Below are 22,121 nucleotides of genomic sequence, written 5' to 3'. Positions count from 1 at the left end.
TACTATGACAGTGCATGTAATAAGTATTTACAAAACTAAAAACCTCTATATACTAGGTTAGAAATGAAGATACTAGAGGCAAATTTAAAAAAAATAGTAAGAATTTGTATATAAAAATGCACATTGTAATGCAGTTTTCATAATTAAAAATAGACATACTTCATCCAACCCAACCTTTTTTATTATTGTGATTGAAACCGAAATCCCATGCGCTCACACACACGACAGAAAATAATCCTTTCTGCTGGCGAATATCACGTACTCAGTACTCCAGAAAAAAATTCTTCCTGACAGTGTCCAGTTTAGTGAACAGCCTCCCTCATCCTGTGCATCGTTTTTTCTAGCCTAACTCTATGTGCGTGTAATATCTTTGCCTTTCAATTACTGTGTAAATGTAACAGGTTATATAGCTGCAGAAGGTTGATTATGGTTTATGCTCTGCACATGAAGGGAAAGTGAAATTGCAAAACAATATCTACAGCACTGAACGAGTTAATGTCTCGGTGTGGTTATAGTGAGTATTTTTGTCATCGCTTTTTGCCAGCTAGAACAAGAAGTTTTGAGTAAAACGAAACAGAACAAAAAGAGGTGGAATGTAGGCTAGAACACAGTATAAATAAGTCGCTTTGCTGAGTAACAGGATGGAGCTTCCACCCCGGCGCGCGGCTGGGGCGCGAGAAGCTCCTGGCCCTGCTGCAGGTAGTGTGCACGCGTCGCCGGCAGTGCCGCGCGGTGGAAGGAGCCAGACCCCGCCGCTGGCCGGGGCCTTGCCTGGCACCAGCTCGAGTTCATTGCTGTTCTCCACAGGAAAGACGCTTCAATAAAGGAGACAAGCCCCGTCCTAGCACCCTCCTCCCAAGCCTGGGCTTGAAGAAAACATCTGAGCTTCCGCTTTTAATCTTAGGGACTCTTTTGGTATGGCTCCTGTTCCTGCGGGGAAATAACCCAGTACGATGAAAGCCCGAACGGCCCTGACACCCACCTGCCTTCAGGATTTAAAAACGTCCAGCTGGATTGGAAACACTGGGGCAGCCTTTCAGCTTGAGAAGGTTTCATCTTTACATGAAACTTGCAGCTTTATGTGGAGAAAATCCCTGGGAGGGGGACACGCCAGCCCCAGCCCCAGCCCGGCAGCAGCTGAAGCGCTGGCCTTCCAACTGTGAACTTCCTTTTTGTGTTTCTTCATTTCAGGGATAGGTGTGTTTTTAAAAGGAAGCCCTGGATGGCAAGAGGCTTAAGGAGAAAAACAAACAAACAAAACAGAAATAGAAAAAGAAAAGTTGTTTAAATATCTTGTACAGTCCATCTGGAGAACAATCCCAAGTCCCATTCTTGCTACATTTCTTTGGCCATAGAACAGGCTTTAAGAAAATTTAAGGGTAATAGTTGCTCAGCTGGTGACCAAATTGTTGCTGTTTTCTCAGGGATGTGCCTTTGCAGAGGGACACGCAGCGTAGCGCGTGTGGATTAACTTCAGCAGCGTGCTACTTGCCTGGGATGAGAAGAACCGCTTTGCTGTGAGTGCAGGTGGCAATGACTATTCTACCATGAGAAAATCTGCAAAGCAACAGGGTTCAGCTGCTCCCTTTGCAAAGGACAGAGCAGCCCAGTGGTCAGCATCCGTGCATACCTTTCCCAGAACCTTGTCGCTCATATTCAGGTCGGTAACATTTCAAGCATTCGTGAGACAAAGTGGTAACAACAGACGAATGTGATTTTTTTTTTTTCTTTTTTCACCCTAAGTCACAGATTGGCACCTGGAATGGTGCACTTTTACAGGTACATATTGCACTAGACTTGTCAATAACATTGTTAAGTAGATAATAGCACCGTTGTAAAATGACTGAATGGAAAGTTAGAACGAACACTATTTTTTCTTAATTAAAAGGTCCCCAGAGAAAGGGGGGATACCAATGCAAAAGTTTACACATCCTGAAATAGTGAGACAGTAAAAGCAAGTTGTCCATAAGTGGCACTTTCAAGAAAGTGTAACTAAACCTTCTATCAAACCAGGCTAGAAGCACCGTAAGCCAGGCTTGCAGTGCCATCCTCGTGTTGTCAGGGAATAAGATGCTCACGAGGCCAAGCAAGTCGTTGGGCTGCAAAGAAGCAGACAGGACAGAACTAGCCCTTGGACTTGCCAGTAGATGAATTAACCCGAGAGAGAGGATCGTTGTTCGTCACAGGGGTCCCAGCTTCCCTCAACGGCTTTGGAATAGGTCGTCTGTCATCCTCCCAGATACCAATGCCTGGATGTTTTTGTTCCTAAAGGTGCTGGGGGGGAGGGTCAAAAATAATATTTACTTCTCATAAGAAGGTGCTTATGCAAAGTGTTCCACTTTTTATGATTATAAATCCAACCACACTGAATCCGGAGTGAATCGGAGAGACTGCCTCAAAGCACAGTCTGAAAAAATAGGCATCAGTGAGACTGAAACTTGCATATCTGATGGTTTGGGAAGGAAATTTCTCAATCCATCGTGGATCTCTGCTGCTGTACAGGTTTGTTCTAAGTGCCTAGGACCCCTGTGCTGGTTAGCAAATGCACCATCCATTACAACAGCTGTATTTATTTAACTAGTACTCAAAATGGGAAACAAGGACACTTGATTACAGACCAGAAGGGTCTGATCTTCCAGACGACCCTCTCTGGGTCACAGAGCAGTTTACTGCAGAGCCAGATCCTTGCCATCCCAAGCGCATTCCTGTGTTTGATGTACCGTCACTAGGGTAAAATTTATTCCAAATACGCTTCGCTGAGGAAGTCACTCCCCTCCCTCCCTTCTCCCTCCCCCAAAAAAGAAAGAAAGAAAGATAGATGTCTCCTTTCCAATTACCCTCTTGACTCAAGGATCAAACAGCGTGAAGCAAGGTCCCACGACAACGGCTTGCGCGTTCTTCCCAGTGATTTTTCTTTTTCGTATTAATTTTAAAAAACTTTTTTATCAAAAAAAAAAGACAGTTTATGGCTAAAGTGGGTGAAAAGGAAATGTGCCCAACAGCCGTTATGTGGGGCAAAGCAGGAACCCGGAGAAGGAGGAGTGGATGTATTCCGTGGAGTACAACCCGTTGGCCTGGTCCGAGGGCATTTGTACCCAGACTTGGTCGTTCTCCTTGAGTTCAAGCACGGCACTGCCCGAGGCTTGGTCCAGGTAGCCCTTTTTGTACTCGTCATAGGTGTAGGTGGCGGGCACGTTGTTCTTATAAAGGGCCACCCAAACGTTAGTCCCTTTGACATGCACGTGGTAGGCAAAGTAGTAGATGCCGGATACGGGGCAGGTGAATATCCCGGTGACTGGGTTGTAGCCGTTATGCCCGTTATACAAAGTCCGGTCAAACTTGACTGGCATGCCCGACGCTGGGAAGGGGGAGGTGAGGATGGCGGTGAAGGCGGGCGCGATCCGGGCGGAGAGCTCTCCTCGGCCGAACTGCGGCTTCCCCGGCTTGCCGTTCCCCAGCACGGCCCCCTCCACGCCTCCGTCCGGCAGGTGTAGCCCCGCGATGCCCGTCTCGTCGAACACCCCGGGCGCTCCCGGTGGCCCAGGCGGCCCCGGCGGGCCCGGCGGCCCATTCAGCCCCGGCGTTCCCGGCATTCCTGGTGGTCCGATGGGTCCGGCCATGCCGGGCTCGCCGGTCTTCCCCTCACCGGGAACCCCAGGGAGCCCGGGCTCCCCTTTCAGCCCCGGTAACCCCTGAGGCCCCATGGGACCTGCGGGTCCTTGCAAGCCCGGGATGCCGGAGGGGCCCCTCAGCCCCGGCTGTCCCGGGATCCCGCCGTCCCCTTTCGGCCCGGGGCCGCCCGTTAATCCTGGCACCCCTGGGAGGCCGATGAACCCCGGTTCTCCTTTGGGGCCCGTTGGGCCGGGGGGTCCCTGTGACCCGGGCAGGCCCCTTTCTCCCGGCACCCCTGGCTTCCCCGCGAAGCCGTTTGGGCCCTGGTCGCCGCGCATCCCCGGCATTCCCGGGGGCCCGCTCGGCCCCACGTCGCCTTTGGAGCCGGGCAGCCCGTGCTTGCCTGGCAGGCCCATGGACCCCGGCGGGCCCGGTGGCCCAATGATGCCGGCAGGGCCCGGCTCACCCGGCTCCCCATCAACGCCGGGTTCCCCCTTATCGCCGATGGTTCCCGGCACCCCGGGCTGCCCGCGGTCTCCTTTTAGGCCGGGCAAGCCCGGCTTCCCGTAGCCCGTCGGGCCTGGCAAACCAGGGAGGCCGCGGATCCCAGGCTCTCCCTTCGGTCCCATGGGGCCCTGTATCCCCGGCACCCCCGCGGCACCCGGGACACCAATCCCGTCGATGCCGGGGGGACCGCGGGGCCCCATGGGGCCAGGCTCCCCGTTGACGCCAGGCCCGCCCGGCGGGCCCATGTCGCCCTTCTCCCCCGGTGCGCCTGGCAGGCCGTCGAGGCCAGGTTTTCCAACGCCGACAGGCCCTGGGGGCCCCGCGGGGCCGGGAGGGCCCCCGTTCCCCCGGGGCCCCGGTAACCCTGGCTTCCCCACGCCATTTTCACCCTTCATCCCTCGCTCTCCGCGGGGACCTGGCTCTCCTTTTGGGCCAGGCTCGCCCCGAAACCCGGGCAGGCCGGGGCCGCCCTGGGGACCCGGCTTCCCGTTGACTGAGATGCCGGCCGGCCCCGGCAGCCCCGGGGGGCCGGGCAGTCCTCTTGGCCCTTGCTCTCCTCGCATGCCGGGCTCGCCCTTGGCGCCAGGCATCCCCTTCATACCCGCCTTTCCAGGGAGCCCTGGGATGCCGGGTTTCCCGATGCCCGAGAAGCCGGGGGGCCCAGCAGGCCCGGGCTGGCCGTGCATTCCCGGCTTCCCTGTGCCCGGCTTTCCTGGGTAGCCGGGGGGCCCGGGGGGTCCGCGCGGGCCGGGCTTCCCTGGCGGTCCTGGCTCCCCTTTGAGGTCCATCGGCAGCAGCGGCGGCATGTCTGTGGAGAGAGGAGACATGGAGCTTTACTGGGGCCGGCGGTGGAGGAGGAGCGTGCCTGTGCGTGATGCCCTCAGGGTGTTAAAGCCAGGGGCTTCAGCGCTGCCTGGGTCTGTCCTTGCAAGAGTGCCCTTCTCTAGAAACGGTTTTATTTAAACGTGGCCACAGTGGCTTCCTGGGCCACCACATCAGCTGGACTGTCTTGAGGCAAGACCTTGGCCAGAGCCCAGGGTATTAATTCCAGCCTTACTCCATCCCTCCCTCCACAGAGGGTGTCAACAAGACCAGCAATGCTGTCAGCTCTAGCAGTGTTGCTTTGTGATGACCTACTGTGGGGTTTTTTTAGGAGCTGGATTCAAACCTCCCGCTGCCTCACTTCCCAGCGGCCTTGAAAGCACCGTGGGATTCAGTCGCTCCTGCCTGGGCTCAGCCGAGAGGATGGCGACAGAGCGAGCCAAGACTGAGGATAATCCCTCCACCCCATCCCTCGAGTCCAGGGCCTCAGGAGACCTTTAATCCCTTTGGATTAAAAAGAAAACTCTTGGACGTGTACTTAAGAGACCGAAGAGGTGATTCCTGTATGGGTTAAGACATGCCTGCGGTGCTCACTGGCTCAGCTCCCGTGTCCAGCAAGGCAGAGAAAAACTCACCAAAAAGAAAAAAAGCGCTGAGGATGGAGGAAAAGCCAATAGCTGCAAGGGAAACGCAACCTCGGTTACATCCAAATGAGTCAGCCCAGCTGGGAATAGGCCGTAACCACTTGACATTTCAAGAATTTATAGAGATCTTTTGCAAACGGATATAAGAAAGAAACTAATGGGCTGAGAGACTACAAAGCTGAGGAGAGCCAGATTACATGCCCACCGCAGCTCGCTACTTAAGGCGCAGACGCGAGCATAAATAACTCCTCGAGGCCGGCCCAGGCAGGGTGTCGCTTCCCACGTGACACCAGGAACGGGTGAGAAAGAATAAATCTGACAAACTCCTGTTTTTTGGGAAGCTTAAAATGAAGGAAATACTTGGCAGTCGCACGTAGATGGGACTATGATGAGAAACACGAGGGGCAGAGGAAAGGGCCTTGACACCTTGGGCAAATTTTAACCAAATCTGCCCAAAACTGAACATTCCAGTCAGGAACAGATCTGCATGGGCAAGATCCTGGGATGGGAATGGATCCCATCTGGGATGGGAGCAGAACCAGCCCATGGCATGAGGCTGTGTGCCCCAGCAGGGCACGGAGGAGGAGGCAGGGGGTCCCCGAGACCTGCCCCGGCCCCAGCCTGGGCATTCAGCGAGCTGAGCCGAGCCGTGGGAGCACAGACACCCCTAGCGCCAGGATCCACCAACACGGAGATTTTCTCAGTCAACGGGAAAAGATTAGGGGAGATTTGAGACACATGAAAAGAATAACTGTGGCAGCAGCAGGCACCTTTCCGGTGCGTTGGGGCAGCTTTACCTTTCCTAAGCGCAGCAATTAGCTCTGGCCGTTTCCAAGCCTGGTGCCTGCTTGTTTTTCTTTTGGTAGTGGAAACATTTTCAGAGCTTATCTACATATCAAAGCCTGGCCCGCATCCTAGGCTGTAATAGAGGTCACTTGGCTGTGGAAATTAAGGAAATACTTGTCTGTCATGACATTGCCACTGGATTTCTGCAAACCTCCTGCTCCTCACCCCAGAAAATGGTGTGGGAAAGAAGGCAAGGGAGATGTGAAGTGTTGCACTAAAGCAGATTTCTGGGGTTTGAATTCTGGAAAAATTTTTCTCTGGAAAATTATTTCAATGTGTTTCCCCCCCCCCCCGTTTTTGTGTTGTTTTTTTTTTTTTTTTTTCTTCTTGCAATGGTTTGAAAAGAATTAGTTTTCTAGGTCATTTTGCATGGAATCAGAACAAGGATCTACAGCTGAGCCCACGAAGGAAGGAAAAAGCACACACACACTCTCGCACAAGGCACCGAAGAGAAACGCCAGGCGAGAGCTGCCAACTTGCAGGCGGCCAAAAAAGCAGACGGGAAAACCAAACCGGGGACGTTAGCGGAGAGAAACTGGGACATTGCAGCCCCAGTGGTATCCAATTTCAAAAGACCATGTCTTACCACAGACGCATGTCTCAGAGCTCTGCATTTCACAGCGGCAGCATGGGGTTATGTGTTCCCCTCGAAGCATGAACAAAGCTGCCATGAATGCTAATGCAAAGAGCCAGCTGGGGCAGCGGGAAGGGGAAGGAGTAGGCATGGCCCCTGCGAGCTCTCGCCTGGGCACCACAGAGCTTTTCACCTCCTGAGGGGCATGGACGTGCCCGGGCGGATCCTGCAGCCCCTCTGGAGCTGCCTTCGTCCTGGTAAGGACCCCTGCACGCCTGGAGGAGGAACCCGGCAGCGCGGACTGGCCGGCAGAGGAATAATGCAGCAAGATGGGAAGTGGTTCCCAGCCACGAGCAGCAGCAGGTCTGGCCAGCGCAGCTGGATGACACTGCAGGAAGGAGAGGTTGGCTGCGCCATGCAGAGACCGGCTGAGCTCCTTCCAGCACTGCTGCCAAGCCCTGTCGCGTGAGAGCGAGTTTCACAGGCTCATACGGACGTTGCATGGGACCAGGGTCACTGCATCTTTCATCCCATCTTCCACTGCAGCGGGTGCCCTGACCGTGCGGGGAGGCTCAGCGCAGGACCCAGCCACAGCCCCCGCAGACGGAGCTGCCGTGCGCGGGGATGGCAGTGAGGTGAGAGCGACTGCAGAAAGAAGCACGGAAGCGGCAAGGGAAGTTTCCCCGGCGGCAGGAGCTGAGGGACCTGGAGGCCTCTTGGCCGCATGCAGCAAGCAGAGCCCCACGGGGATCACAGGACTGACCCTCTTCAAAAGCAGGAGGACTTGCGGGCCGCCTGCGCTGGGGACGCCGGGCAGCAGCAGCCCAGGCACTGCCCAGCACCTTCCTGCTCCCACGCCCTGGGCAGCGCAGCCCTGAAGGCAGAGAGAGGTTGGGCCGTGGCTCTCCACTGAGCTCGCCCGAGCCCGGGGAGGTGAAACGCGCTCCTTCACCTTTGCAGCTGAGGCTGCTGCCCTGGGGTGAACCCTCTGTACTGTCGCTGCAGGGGAACCCCACCGCTTGCCTGGCACCGGGCACCGCCTGTGCCTTATCGGTGCCCCGAGCTGGGGTGCGCTGGCTTGGCTCCCCGCATGCACGGGGAAACGCTGGGCTCCCTGAGCCCCGGCCAGCACCCAGCAGCGGTTTTACGGGGCTGCAGGCTGCACGGACATGGTTTTAACCAAGCCAAAATAAAACCCAACTGTGCAAATATCGCTTAAATGCTTTTAGCATTTTGGCATTTAGCAGCATCTCCTGCCCAGAGCTGCCTCCATGCTCCTGGGGAGTCTGTTTTTGGGTCAGAAAACGTGTCTGGCACCCTGAGGAAACCAGCCCTGTCTCTCACTAGATGGCACCCGCAGGCCGGGGAGAGCCCCCGGGGCCTGGCCTGGCCCCTCAGGCGGGGGTCCCGGCCCCGGGGCCAGGCTGGGGCAGCACGGGGGGGGGCCCCGCACAGCTCCCACCGACTCGGGGGTAACCTGCGGGGGCACGGCACGGCCCTGTGCCGTCGCGGCAAGTCAGCTGAGCTCCCCGAGCAGGGCAGAAGGCCAGCAGGGATTTTCCTTGCCAAATTAGAGGTTAAGCAGAGATGGGAGCTTGGTGGGATCCAGGAGGCACAGGCTTCCCCAGCTGCCTCTGTGCGGCCCCCTGCCTGCATCCCCCTGCCTGCATCCCCTGCCCATCCTCTCTTTCCCAGGGGTTTTAGGAGAGTAATGTCCAGGGGACCCCCGTGCTCTGCCCTGCCTCAGCGTCTCCTCTAACCCCTGCCTGGTCTAACCTGGCAAAGCTCGCACCCAAACTGCACCTTGCGAAGAGCCCGGCACACTCACGCCTCTCCGCCACGGTTAGCAGGCAGCGCTGCTCAGAGGCAGCGCAAGCTGCTCTGATGCATAGGAAGAAGAGGAAAAAAAGAAGGAAAACCAGCAGGGAGATATTTGAATCCAGTCCCACCAGCAGCTGAAACGTTCCTGTGCTACTCTGGAAGGTTTTGTCTCTGGCTGGGATTCAGGGAGCAGCTTTACAACAGCTGGGAAGGGGGCAGGGAGGCGGGGGGGCTCGTAGTATGCTTCGGCTCCAGGTTTTGCTGTGTGTTTTCTGACATATGTGCTGAGCTGAACTCCTGATAAGCCATTCAGCCCAGCAGTAAATCAGCCACCGGCAGCCGAGCCTTCTCCAGTTTCTCCTCCCGGAGCCAAGACTTCGGCTCCCCGGAGGGTCCGGGTCTGTGCGAACCCACGGGGAGGGCTCCGGCGGCTCTTCCCTTTTCCTGAGGGCCAAGAACCGACCCGGCGGGTCCGGGCACCTGAGCCCCAGCGCTGCCCCATCCCGCAGTGCTGCCAGCAGCGGCTGGCTCTGGGAAGAGCATCGGGGACCGCGGTGTTTGGTGTCAAGGTATCCTCCCCTCCATCCCCCTCTTGAGTTAAAGATACCCTGCTGCTGCTGCGACCCTGGGTGCAGTGATGGTCGCGTGCACCGCGGGGAGGTGCTGGGGGCTCGCTTGGCAGAGGGATGCCCTGATGAGCCAAGAAGTGCCAGAGAAACTCAGTCACAGTCAACACTCGCTGTTTGCAAAGACCCCAAGCTCCTGAGCAGTTCCCCAGGGTGTGTGTAATTAACACACGCTAATAACTCCCCGCTGTGGGCACTGATGGACCCTCCCGCGCCTTCTAACCTCCAGCACCTGCGGCCAGGGCTGGGCATAAAAAGAGCCCAGGTCAGGGACTGGGGGACTAGGGCGCGGGCAGGGGACGGGGCGCGGGCAGGGGACGGGGCGCGGGCAGGGCAGCTCAGGGCAGGCGGTTCTGACAGGCTGGGGCTGGGCTGCACGGAGCAATGACCTCGGCACCTCTGCCCCTCCGCGCGGCACATTTCGCTCGGTGGGGAGTGATTTAACACGCGTGGTGTTTCTGGTCGCTCCTCTCTGAGGGAGGAAACGTCTCTCCTGCTCTCCCCTCGCTCGGCTGGGTCTCGGCTCTGGCCTCGGCGCTCTTTCCGTTCCCAGCTGGTGTGAAATGCAGACAGGGAGAACGGAATAGGTGGAGGAGTGGAAAAAGCCTCGCAGGGACAGCTCAGGTTTAACAGCAGCGAGAGGGAGAGATGGCGAGCGCCAGGGCTCCTGGGGCTGAGCCTCAAAGATACCAGCAAACACGTGGAAAGGGAGGAGGAGGAGGAGGAGGGGAGCACAGGGGTCGCGGGTCCCCTTTGTGCACCAGCTCCCAGCCTGAGCACCCGAGGGTGCTCACCCAGCCCCAGCCCGAGCAAAGGGCTCCACTTCCCTGCTGAGCCTCTCTGTGCCTGTCCTTGTGTTTCTGCAATGGGTTAAGGAGACCTGAACGGCCCCTCTGTGCTTGGCCAAAGATGCTTTGGACAGCAGCACCCTTGGCCATGCCAGGCTGCTCCCCGGGGGCACCGACCCCGCGGGTAAGGGGACAATGAGTGCCTGATGGCTGCAGGATGCTGCGGCCCCTTCCCGCCATGCCGGCGGGTCTCCCAGGCAGCCGCGGCCCCGTGTCCTCCCACCCCCCGCAGAGCACGTCCCTTACCCAAGTACTGCCCTTTGCCTTCGCGGAAGGGGGGCCCCAGGGGTCCCTTCACCATGGGCTGCATGTACTTCACTTGGGCATAGCCCGCCGCGCCTCCTCCCGCCGCTGAGCGAAGGCCGACCGCCATCACCACCACCAGCAGCAGCACCACGGCGTCCGGCAGCATCCTGGTCCCACTGCTCCTGCGGGCAAAGCGACAGTGAGAGCGGGCACCCACGACCCCCGTCTGCACCCTCTGTCCCACGAGGATCAGCCAAGAACCTGGGAAGGATCCCGGTGGGAGCAGAACTCCCTCAAATTTGCCTTTTTCTGGACCACAGTTGCCCTGAACACGTTACCCTTCCTGACGTGGCTGGCTGGGAGATGCACAATAAATACACAGTTTACGAGCAGTCACTAACCATGGCACCCAGCAGGGCCTTCAGAGGCTGCCCCAGTACCCGGGGTTATGCCCACATCAGGCTTCCCTTACATATTTCTAATATATATAAGAAGAGGTGAAGAAAAGGCAGGATGAAAACCACCGCCCGCTGAGCCGAGCGTTGCTGTCACACCTCTCAAGCGAGCAGGTCTCCTCTAACAAAAGCCGCGTGTGCTCTGGCCACGGCTCCCGCGGGTGCCTCGGGCTGCCAGCGCCGAGCCCTGCCTGCCCCGGGAACGGCTGGGTGGGTGCTGCGTCTCCCAAATGGGTGCTGCACCTCCCGGTGGGTGCTGGACCAAAACCACGATGTCAGAGCCCAAGACTCGCTGTGTTTGTGGCTCAACTTTGCGGGCAGCGATGGGAGCTCGCTCGGAGGGTGAAGGACAGGAGCCCTCGGCCGGGAAAGCCCACGGGAGGGCTGCGGCACTTGGGAGCAGCAGCCTCTGCCTTAAGTGCCTCTTTATTTAAAATAAATACTCTCTATAAATATACTTTTCCTCTAGCAACTTTTTCTGTGCTAGCTCCACGCGCGGAGCTGCAAACAGATTGATTTGCAAAGAACATTTATTTTCGGAAGCTTAAATAACATGTGATGCCAAAGAGCTTTGCTGGTTTTCCTCCTTCTCGCAATAATTGACCCGTGGTGGTTCTTAATGAGAATTAAGCTCTCTTGCCTCTGCCGCCGGGGAGCAGGGGCAGGGCTGCTGCGCGCCGGGATTTGCTCGGAATTTCCTGAATCGCTTTTGCTGAAGCAGCAGTGAAAAAAAAGCTGCAGCCTGGAGAAAAAACCAACTCCTAAAAGCCCCAAATTAAAACAAAATTAAAGCATATTAAGTAAAAGGAGGGGGGAGCCCTGGCATGGGATTCTTCCCGATGCTACAAGCACTTGGCAGGTTGTCGGAGGTGACGAGGCAGCCTTGACCGCTGCTCTCCTGCCCGGTAAATGCCCTCCGCCTGCCCACGCCGGGCTGTGCTGGGGGCTGTGCTGGGGGCTGTGCTCGGGGCTGTGCTGGGGGCTGTGCTGGGGGCTGTGCTCGGGGCTGTGCTGGGGGCTGTGCTGGGGGCTGTGCTGGGGGCTGTGCTGGGGGCTGTGCTCGAGCTCGCTGGCCCTGGCTGCAGCCCCAGGGCTGGAGGGGACCGGGTCGGCTCTGCTGCCGGCGGCACGACAGAGCCGGACCCTGTGCGGATGCAGGCAGCCCCGGCAGATGCTGGGAGAGGAGCTCTGCTCTGCCCATCCTGCCGGAGCCGGCAGGACCGGCGCTGTGCCGTACACCGCGGCACCCGGCGGGGAGGCCACGGCCAGGCTCCGCGCCGGGGCTCGGGCAGGCCCAGCCAGGGACACGCGTGACAGCCGCCATCAGCCTCCTCGGCGGCTCGCAGGGGGCCTTGCCGGTGGTATTGTTTTTCTGTCTTCAGGGTCGAGAAGAGGAACGCTTATTTTTATGAAGCATTATTTTACAAGGATTTGTTTAAGGGAAAAAGAATCCCATTTTAAGGGCTTGCAGCTGTAAAAATACAGTTTCTGCTAAATAAAAGAGGACAAACCCCTGAATCAGCTGTTTATTTGTTTTCCTTACCTGGTATGACCCCTGTGCCTCCATCTCTAACTCCCTCCCTTCCCAGCCCTCTCTTCTCCCACCTGGGCTTTATTCACCCCTGCTCCTCCCCTCGACTCGGGTGCTTTCAGGGATGCTGCTCGTTCGCCCAGCGAGCCCACGCCACGGGCGCAGCACCCTGGGGTGGCTCAGCCCCTCGCTGCTGGGTGCTGCGGAGCATTTGCAAATGTCCCCTTGTCCTTCTGCGGGACTTTGGCCCTTGGAGAGACACGGGACTGGGGGGAAACCATAGCCAGAGGGAAGGGAGAGGGAGGACAAGGTGATCCGTCTGCTTTGGCTGCGGTTCCGCTGTGCACCGGAGGCGAAATCAAGTCTCCCTGCTCGGCGCCGAGGCGGCCGTCGGTAACCCGGCATCTCCAGGCACGGGCTTAGCTCCTGCACCTTCTCCCTTGGTCCGGCCGGGTCATTCCACCTGCCCCCGCTCTCCCAAGGGGCTGCGGGCGCAACGGGGGGGAGTCTGGCCCGAGACCCCCAGGCACACATCTCCGTCCCTCAAGGAAAAGGGGTCTCGGGTGCTTTGCCGTCCCCCGCAGCACTGCCCGGCACCGGGGCAGGAGGCCTCACATTACCCGGGCTCTCCAGGCGGTGATTTAATAAGAATAAAATGGAAACATCTGGAGTCTCGTATGATGGATAAAGTGTGCACAACGTGTCTGTGAAGAGGCTCTTTCATGCCTGAAATCTCCTGCGTTATGAAATGATAATTAATCACAACGAGCAGCCGTGCAACGTTCTCATCTTCCAGGGCAGGTTGCAAACGTCGGCTGATTCATGGTGCGGCGGGGGCCGCTGCGCCTGTGACACCTACGGCCGGGTGTTGCCTATGGCCGGGTGTCGCCTGCCCGTCCTCCTGCAGGGCCAGGGGCTGGGAGCCGCTCCGGTACAGCCAGCAGAAATCCCACAGGGAGTCACTTTTTTCCCGCCTGGAGCAGGGGAGATGCTCTGGGGGCTCCTGAGCGCAGCCCCTCCTGGCCCTGGTGCTGCGGGATGGGGCTCACCCCGCTCTGCTGCCGGGGCACCGCAGCCGGCTCCCGGGCACGGCGGTGCAACGCCGGGCTGGGCACCATGGCCGGCCGGGCTGCCGGCCTTCGGAGGCAGCTCCAGCCCCCCGGCACAGTCCGGTAGTTTGACCACAGCCGCTCCTTGCAGAAAAGCCAAGCCCGGCAGGAGCAGCAGGCCAGGAGAGTTCACGCGGGGGGAGCGCTCGAGGGGTCCGGCGACGCGGTGCTGTTCCCCCGAGACGCTGGAGCAGGGACGGGGCTCGGCAGCACCGCGCTGCTGGGCTCCGGGGGGAGCGGGGGCCCGACCCGGCTGCAGCCGGTGCGGTGGCGCGGCGCGGAGACCCCTGGCAGGGCTTCAGAGCGCGCCGCCGCCGCGCTAACTGTGCAAGTGTCTGCTCCCCTGGCAGTCGGCGAGCAGACGTGTTAAAAACCCCTGGCACGCAATGAAAGCTCCGGGAAAAGGAAAAAAAATCTCACACTTAAAGCATGAGAAAGGAGACAAGAAATGTCACCTTGTTCTCGCAGGAGCGTGGGGGCTCGGGCAGCCGGAGCCCGCGCCGCCCCCGTCGCTCCAGAAACAGTCTGTGGCTTGTGCTGGTTGGCCTGGCGAACTCCCGGCGCGCTCCCGGCGCGCCCCGGCGCGCAGCTCCCAGCCGTTCCCAGCGGAAGGGGGGTCCTGCCACCCTGCACCGTCCCCCTCTCCCCGCAGCACCCATGTCAACGCTCCCGGCCACGGCCCTGCCGCAGACTGGGCGACTTTCCTGCGAGCAACACAGCCGCGCGCTTCCCCCGCGCACACAACCGGGGGCTTGTGCGCTGAGCTGCAGCTGATTTATGGCCCCTGTTATTTAAATATTAATTATGGGGCTGGCAGGCAGGCACTGCGCCTGCTCCCTTCAAGGCTAATTATTTTTTAAGTCAATATATGGGATCCACGGGGGATCTGTGATTGCGGTTGAAGGTCAGTAAAATGGAGAACTTGTTTAAACCCTGCAGTAAAAGCGCAATCTGTGCGGGGCGCGGCGTGCCGCTTGCTGGCCCTCGCCCCGGCTCCGTCCCCACATCAAACCCGAGGCCACGCCAGCCCCACGCAGGTTTGCTGGGGCACGGGAATGAGCCAGGATGGGGCCTTCGATGCCCTTCAACCGCATGCCCAGGCTCACCAGCGTGGCCCCATCCCCGGCCCCATCCCCGTCCCTCTCCCCATCCCCGTCCCCATGCTGCACACGGGGAGCGCAGGGCACGGGCACCACCTCTGCAAACCCCGGCTGCCGGTGAGCGGCGGTGAGCACCGCGTGCGCTCGCCCGGCTCGGGTGGACGCTGCAAAGAGAAAGCACCGAGAAAGCAGCCGGCGCGTGTGGGTGGGCTGGAGCAGCGCGAGTTTGGACGCCGCCGTGTCCCATCGAGCCGCTCCATCCTCCGGTCATTTACAATGAAAAATAAAGCAGGGAGGTTTTCCAAGCCCAACACGGGGCTGGACTGGCTCCAGCAGGAGGTAGATGATTTGGTTTGCGCTACACATGCTTTAAAAATAATAATAAAACGAGTCAAAAACGAAAAGCGAGCTATTGAAACGGAGAACGAGCACGTTGTTTCCGTAGGCCGGGCTGTGAAAGCCAAAGGCATCAGGCAGCAGCTCGGCTGAGCAGCGCCGGAGCGCGCGGGGAGAGTCTTGGCACAAGCCGGTCCTTAAATGCATGACACCTGATCCCACCCAAAAGCTGCTGTACGCGCCGCTCGGACCCGGAGCCTCGCCCGCTCGTCAGCAGAGGGAACAAGAAAACATTTTCCTTGACGAAAGAAAAACACCCCACCCCATCTGCAGGCAGCCTCCTGCCACCCCTGCAGTGCCCGCACCGGGCTCCCGCACAGAGCAGGCTGGGCATGGCAGGGCAGGGCACGGCACGGCACGGCATGGCACAGCATGGCACGGCACGGCATGGCATGGCAGGGCACGGCACGGCACGGCACGGCATGGCACAGCACAGCATGGTGCATCGCCCTGCGGCACAGCCCCGCGGTGCCTTCAGCCCAGCGTGCTGCGGGTGGTGGCTGCGTCCATCTGTATTGCTCCGGTGCAGGCAGGGGTTGCAGCCAAATTAACTCCGAGGCTGGGGGCTCTGCGCTAATTAACTCCTGCTGCCACAGCAACTACTGCGGAGGCGGGTGGGGAGCGGAGGGCTGAAGGAAAGGCCACGGGCTGAGCCACTCTTGATAGCCGCGGGCCAGCCAGCATGTGTGCAGCTCGGGGCGGCCGTGCCGGGGCGCAGGAGGGGAGCTGGCGCTGGGGGGACTGTGGCGGGGGCGGCTGCTGCGGCAGGAGGAGCCTGAGGATGGGTGCAAACATGGGGCGGTGGGACCGCTCTGCCGGTCGTTAACCAGCTGGTTTGCAGTTAGCTGCTGAAGGGCTTGCTGCAAAACCGACCCGGGTATTTCTCCCTGTCTTGACTCGCCTCCCGACACGCCTGAGCCATCCGCGATGTGCAGAGAGCGGGGGGCGCGCGGGAACCGCACCCTGCCCCACCGCGCGGGCTGGGCGATGCCCTGCATCAGTGTCAGGCCGGCACTTGGCCATGGTGGGAGCCTGTGCAGTGCAGGCTGCCCGCGGTGCAGGCTGCCCGCGGTGCACGCTGCCCACGGTGCAGACTGCCCACGGTGCACGCTGCCCACGGTGTACACTGCCCACGGTGCAGGCTGCCCACGGTACACGCTGCCCACGGTGTACACTGCCCACGGTGCAGACTGCCCACGGTGCACGCTGCCCACGGTGTACACTGCTCACGGTGCAGGCTGCCCACGGTGTACACTGCCCACGGTGTACACTGCCCACGGTGCAGGCTGCCCACGGTACACGCTGCCCACGGTGTACACTGCTCACGGTGCAGGCTGCCCGCGGTGTACACTGCCCACGGTGTACACTGCTCACGGTGCAGGCTGCCCGCGGTGTACGCTGCCCACGGTGCAGGCTGCCCGCGGTGCAGGCTGCCCACGGTGCACGCTGCCCACGGTGCAGGCTGCCCGAGGTGTACACTGCCCACGGTGTACACTGCCCACGGTGCAGGCTGCCCACGGTATACACTGCCCACGGTGCACGCTGCCCACGGTGCACGCTGCCCACGGTGCGGGCTGCCCGCGGTGCACGCTGCCCGGAGCCGAGGGGCCCGGGGTCTGGTGGTGGTGCTGACAACAGGGTCGGTGTTGCCGCTTGATCCTGCAGCCACCGGGTCAGGGATCAGCTAAGGCGGATTAATGACCCTCCGTGTGTGTGTGCCGGGAGCGCAGCAAGGCGTGAGCCTGCCGCAGGTCACAGCTCGGGGCTTAATCCCTCACCTCCAGCTGTCAAAACTCCTCCGCTGAGCGCGGGAGAGCCCCGGGCTGATCACTGCTGACGCGCCCGGCCGCGGCCGGAGCCGAAGGCGCGCACGGGGGCGAAGCCATCCCTGGGGAATGGCGGGCACCACGGCGTTTGGAGACCTGGACAGAGACCTCCAGGTCTGCACTGGCTTGGACCCGGGTCTGGGTGGAACACCTTGGCCTGAAGCTGCAGAAACGCCGGGTTTCTGCCCAAGCCATGAGTCTCAGCCCGGCTCACCGCATCCCCGCAGCACCATGGTCCCATCGCCGAAACACCGTTGCGATGTCCCCCCGGGCGCACACGGAGGCGAGCGAGACCCAAGGGACATGTTCCGCCCCTCGCCCCGGCCCCCACGGAGGGTTTCTGTGCCCTGAGCTCCTCGGTCCCGTCCTCCTCCCCCCGCCAGCCTCAGCTCCACCGAAATACCAGACTGCGCGCAGCATTAATAGCAGGGTTGCCTGCCAGGTGCATAGTTTGACCAGTCGGATCACACATGCCAAACCACAGGTATTTTATGAGACGTTTCCTGTTATGAAGACATTTTTGTGGGGATTCATTTTTTTCTTCCCCTCTTCTTCCCCTCCCCTCCTCCTCCTCCTCCCAGCGGGACGGTGGCCTGCCCGGGGGGCAGCAGCAATGCCATCCCTGATAGCCAAAAGATGGAGCAGAGGGAGAGCCGAGGGCCGGAGCTGGGCGAGGATGGTAGTGCCGCGGGTGGCGGCAGCCGCGGGGCAGGGTCTGGAGCCCCTCTCCTGGGGTCTGTGCAGGGTCTGTGCAGGCGCAGCGGCGGGGGCTGTGCGGGGTCCGAATTGCTGCGTCAGCCCCGGCCCACGCCGCGACCTGAGCACAGCCTCTCAGGTCTGAATCCTGGTGCGGGATGTGGAGCATCTGCCCAGACGCCCCGGGGAGGGACGCGGGCTGCGAGCCCCAGCGAGCTGCAGGAGCTTCAGGGCATCGCTCCCCGAGGGACGCGGGCCGGCTCCGTCAGCCGAAGCAGCCCTGCCCCAGGGACGCGTAAGCTCTGGTGGGAAGCGGACGGTGTTTACCCGGGGTCCGCCGGTCAGACGCCGCTTTGCCCTCGCAGCTCCTGCGCAGAAACAGCGTTTTCTAATGCAACGGGTGTTTTGCAAAGAAATCTGCTAAGCCTGGAGGGACCCGCAGAGAGCGATTCCCATCTCAGGGAATTTGCGGGCAAGAGGCCATCAACCGCAGACATTTAAACTTCCAGCCTCGTGCTGGGGTCACCGGCTTAATTATAACGAGCTGCGGTCTGGGCCAGAGCCTTCTGGGGCAGGGTGCTCAGAGGGACCGGGGCAGCTCGCTCGGGGGGCTGCTGCCCGCACCGGGACGTGTGGGGCAGGGATGTCCCGGAGACCTCTCGGGTCCCCATCCACGCTGTCCCCGCCGAGAGCCGGGGCGATGGCGCGGCCCAGAGCAGCCTGGTGCTGCTGGAGCCCGCCGCACCTGCACCGGCACCGCGGGCGGAGGCGGTCCCTGCGCCCGAGTGAACGCAGCGACGCTACGGCTGCTCCAGCCCATCCACGCACCCCCGTGGGAGGGGAAGGGAACCCCCGTGGAGGGGGATGCGGGCGATCGAGGAGCAGGGGGAGCTCACGACTGGACGAGGGGAGCTGCTGGCGAGGCCAGGAGCCCTGCGGTGGCTTCAGAGCTCACTTGGGAGGACCTTGCCCTAAGCCGGGCACCTCTTCCCTTCTTTCCAAGGCACCCACATGCAGCAGCATTTCCAGCCACTTCCTCGGCACCTAACGATCCGTCTCTGGGGCGAAATTTGGGGCAGGGGATGGAGGGAGCCAGAAATGCCCAAGCTGCCGAGAGCGAACAGGGGGAGAGGCCAGGTCTGAACCCACAGAGGTTCCCTCCTCAGTGGATTAGGTTTTAAGCAGCGAGCGGCTGCTCTGCAGGACCAGTCCATGTGACCGCGCCCAGGAGCTTCTCCTGCCCCAGACCCCAACGCCGCCGTCCCAGCCCCTCCCTTCATCAGCCCCGACGCCCGGCTCTCCTCTCGCCACCTGCAAGAACCCCGACAGCAGCTCCGTCGCGACAAGAAGCCTCAACGGCAGCACCTGCCCTCCCGCAGGACGGACACGTTCCATCCTTCGCGGCCTCGTGCCACAGTGGAAACAGGCTCCCGAGCAGCAGGAGCACGCGGGCTCAGCAGCGCCCGAGCCGGCTCCCAGTGCCCCCGGGAGAGCTGGTGCTGCTGGTCAGCAGCTCGTCCCCCGGCACGGCGTTACCACCGCGCCGTCCCCCGCGCCGTTGTTTTCCCGGGCTGAGCACCGCCGCCCCTCGCCAGCGCCGCCCTCCGCCGCTCTCCCAGCTGCCCAGATACGACGGCAAATTTGTGAGCTGCTGCGAAAACTTCTCGTTTGTGAAACGCCAAGGAACATAACCCCGGCCTCCGCCCCCGCCAGCGAGCCTGGCTGCCCGGGATGGGAAACTGCCTTGCAGTGTTTATCCTAACAGTCATTTTATTTTAATGTCAGGGGTTGAAATCCTGTCTCCCTGGTTTTGCTGGGTCCTTTGATCTCCGTTTCCTCTCCTCTTCCAGCTTTTTAGCAACACCCCCAGGTGAGCCTGCCTGCGCCTGGCTGGTGCCCGCGCTGCTGCCTGCAGCCTGCCCGGCCGGGCAGCCCACGCTCCGGCAGCTGCCCGCGCTCCCTCGCCGCACACGTCCTCCGCAAAACCCCTCTGCGGTAACACGCCGGTGAAACCAGCGTCACCCTCGGAGCAGCATTTCCGTGGGGTTTCAGCATGCGGGGGGCGACCCCAGAGCCCAACAGGGCAAGACCCCGGCGGGGGCACCCCCGGCCGCACCAGCCTCCCCCCGCCCACTGCAAACCCTCCCGGCGCGACCGCTCCTCGGCTGCCACCGCTCCCCGTCCCAGCGGGTCGGTCACAGCCCTTGGGGACCGGGTTGGCCACGTGCCCCTGCACAACGGCGTGGCCGCAGGTGATGGGGACCTGCCCTGCTCTGGGGGGTCAACCAGGCAGGTGCGGTGCCGCCGGTGGGGTCCGGGCACGGGGTCCCCCCACCGCCGCATCCCCGAGCCGGCCGCTGCGCCGCTTCTGGGGTTAGCAGGGGGAAAATATTGTTTGTGCTTCTCTAATATCTGCCTTCTGTTTTGCATTTGCCATTTCTTCAAAGATAGGGAGCCGCCTCTGCCAAGATTCCTGAGGAGATATCCTCAGCAATGCCGACCACGCTCCCCACCGCACTCAAAGAAAACAAATGTCAGGCCAAGGATTGATATGAAATAGTTTAAAAATGAGAAAAAGCTGCCTTAGAGCTAGGTTTACATTAAAATAAATTTCAGGAGTGGGAGCTTCGGCTGCGTCCGTCCCCGGCGGGCGGGCGGGCGGCGCGGGGGGATAGGGTTACCTGCCGGGGCGGTGCCGCAGCCTTGCCCGCTCCGAAAACTGCCCTCGCCTCGGCGGCACGCGGCCCGGCACCGGCTGCGCCCTGCCCGCACCGCGGGGGCTCGCCAGGGCGAGATGTTGCTCCCCAGGTAGTCCCAGTCCCTGGTGCTTCCCACCGGCGCCCCGCCAGGCAGCGCAGGCACCCTCCTCCCCCCATTTGCTCAGCACATCCCCCCCCGGGGTGCTCGCTATCCCCCGTGCCATCCCCCACCCCTGTCCGGGTGCCTTCCTGGGGTCTCCCCAGGGCAGTGCCCAGGGCAGAGCATCCCACCAGGGACTGGTACCTGCTGGGCATGGGTGTGGTGTCGGGGCTGGCAGCGGCGGAGCCGGGCGAGCTGCGGAGTGGCGTGGCGCAGCGGCCGTGCCGCGGCAGGGAGGAGGAGTGGGGGCTGCACCCCTCCGGCTGGCGGGGCCCCTCGCCGGCCCTGCCCTCGCCGTGCCCCAGGAGGTGACTGACAATCCCAGCCTTGGCTCGGGCTGTCAGGGGGTTAAAGCACGGGACTTTGCTGTGCTCCCAATTAACCCAGTAAAGAAAATGAGCAGCGGCTTCTCTCTGGACAGCGGGGGCTCCCGGCAGGACCCTCGTCCCCCGCTGCTGCAGCCTGAACCCTCCCCATCCCATCCCTGTCCCCATCCCATCCCCATTACCACCCCCATCCCGTCCCCATCCCATCCCCATCCCCATCCCCATTCCCATCCCCATCCCATCCCATCCCCATTCCCATCCCCATCCCATGCCATCCCCATTCCCATCCCCTTCCCATCCCCTCCCCATCCCATCCCCATCCCCTGCTGCCCCGGGGCCGTGCACCATAAAGGAGCTTTTCTGGCGCGGCAGCAGCGGCGGAGCTGCTTACACATATTCACACCCCGGCGAGGGGATGGAGCGCACGCTTTTCAGGCAGCATTTTAGTTTATGTTATTTAATTTAATTTAATTTATGTGAGCTGATGTGAGATCCCAGCAAGCCTGAGGTGTTCAGTGGAAACTCTGACAAGACGCTACCATAAACCGCGCTCCCACCGCCCGGCCAGCGCTGGCCCCGCGCTGCCGGCTTGGATTTCAGATTTTCCTCCGCGCTCTGTAATGACCGTTTTGGCGGGGCCGGCGCCGCGGTGGGTGCAGAGCCTCTGCGAGGCTGCGCTCCTGGGGCTCTGCAGCATCGCGGGTCTCCGTGTACCGATCCCAGCGCCTCTCCAGCTGCGGGCAGCCCCCACGCCACCCCCCAGCACGTGCCTTTCCGTCGGGACGGACGCGGGTTGTGTAAAATCAGGCTGATTTTTTCCCAGAATTTGGTTTGGAAAAAATTTGTCCGACGCTGTCACAAGATGTTTCAACATCGCTGAATCAGCTGCTTTGATTTTTCAATTTGAAATTTTTTTTTTTTTTTTAGTCTCCACATTTCCTTTGTCTCAGCGCCGAAAGCCTCACAGGGAATTCCAGCGGCCCCGCTTTCCTGGGGATTGCGCCAAAACCCCTGTTACCCCCCAAGCCCCGTGGCCGAGGTGGCAGCGAGCCCCACGGGGCAGCTCCGCTCCCCTCCTCCCCCGGGGTTCCCGGGTCTCGGCCAGCCGGGTGCCGTGTCCTGGGGGACACGGGGGGCCGCTCACCGCTCCCACGTGCACCATCTGTATTTGTCATAAACAAAGAGCTTGCAACCTCAAGTAACGCCAACGTGCCGCTACCCTAAGCCACAATCTTATTACCAGGCTCCTAATTTCCAGCGCAATCGAGTATCTTGTT

The 22,121-nt window shown here is 60.8% G+C and overlaps 1 protein-coding gene across 1 annotated transcript in view; it reads right to left on the bottom strand.

Moving 5' to 3' along the window:
* Positions 1 to 1,740: 1,740 nt before the first annotated feature.
* Positions 1,741 to 22,121, bottom strand: part of COL8A2 (collagen type VIII alpha 2 chain) — a 33,577-nt gene continuing 13,196 nt past the window's right edge. Inside the window, exons 2-3 of the mRNA XM_075173937.1 lie at positions 10,547 to 10,728; positions 1,741 to 4,927 (exon numbers count right to left, since the gene is read on the bottom strand). Of these exons, the coding sequence (XP_075030038.1) occupies positions 3,006 to 4,927; positions 10,547 to 10,712 (2,088 nt within the window). The 5' untranslated portion in view covers positions 10,713 to 10,728 and the 3' untranslated portion in view covers positions 1,741 to 3,005. The remainder of the gene's footprint in view (positions 4,928 to 10,546; positions 10,729 to 22,121) is intronic.

The sequence above is a fragment of the Calonectris borealis genome, chromosome 25 (assembly GCF_964195595.1).
Source record: "Calonectris borealis chromosome 25, bCalBor7.hap1.2, whole genome shotgun sequence".
NCBI classification, from domain to species: domain Eukaryota; kingdom Metazoa; phylum Chordata; class Aves; order Procellariiformes; family Procellariidae; genus Calonectris; species Calonectris borealis.
Note: the sequence above shows the minus strand (reverse complement) of the source record. Positions and strands in the feature narration are given on the sequence as shown.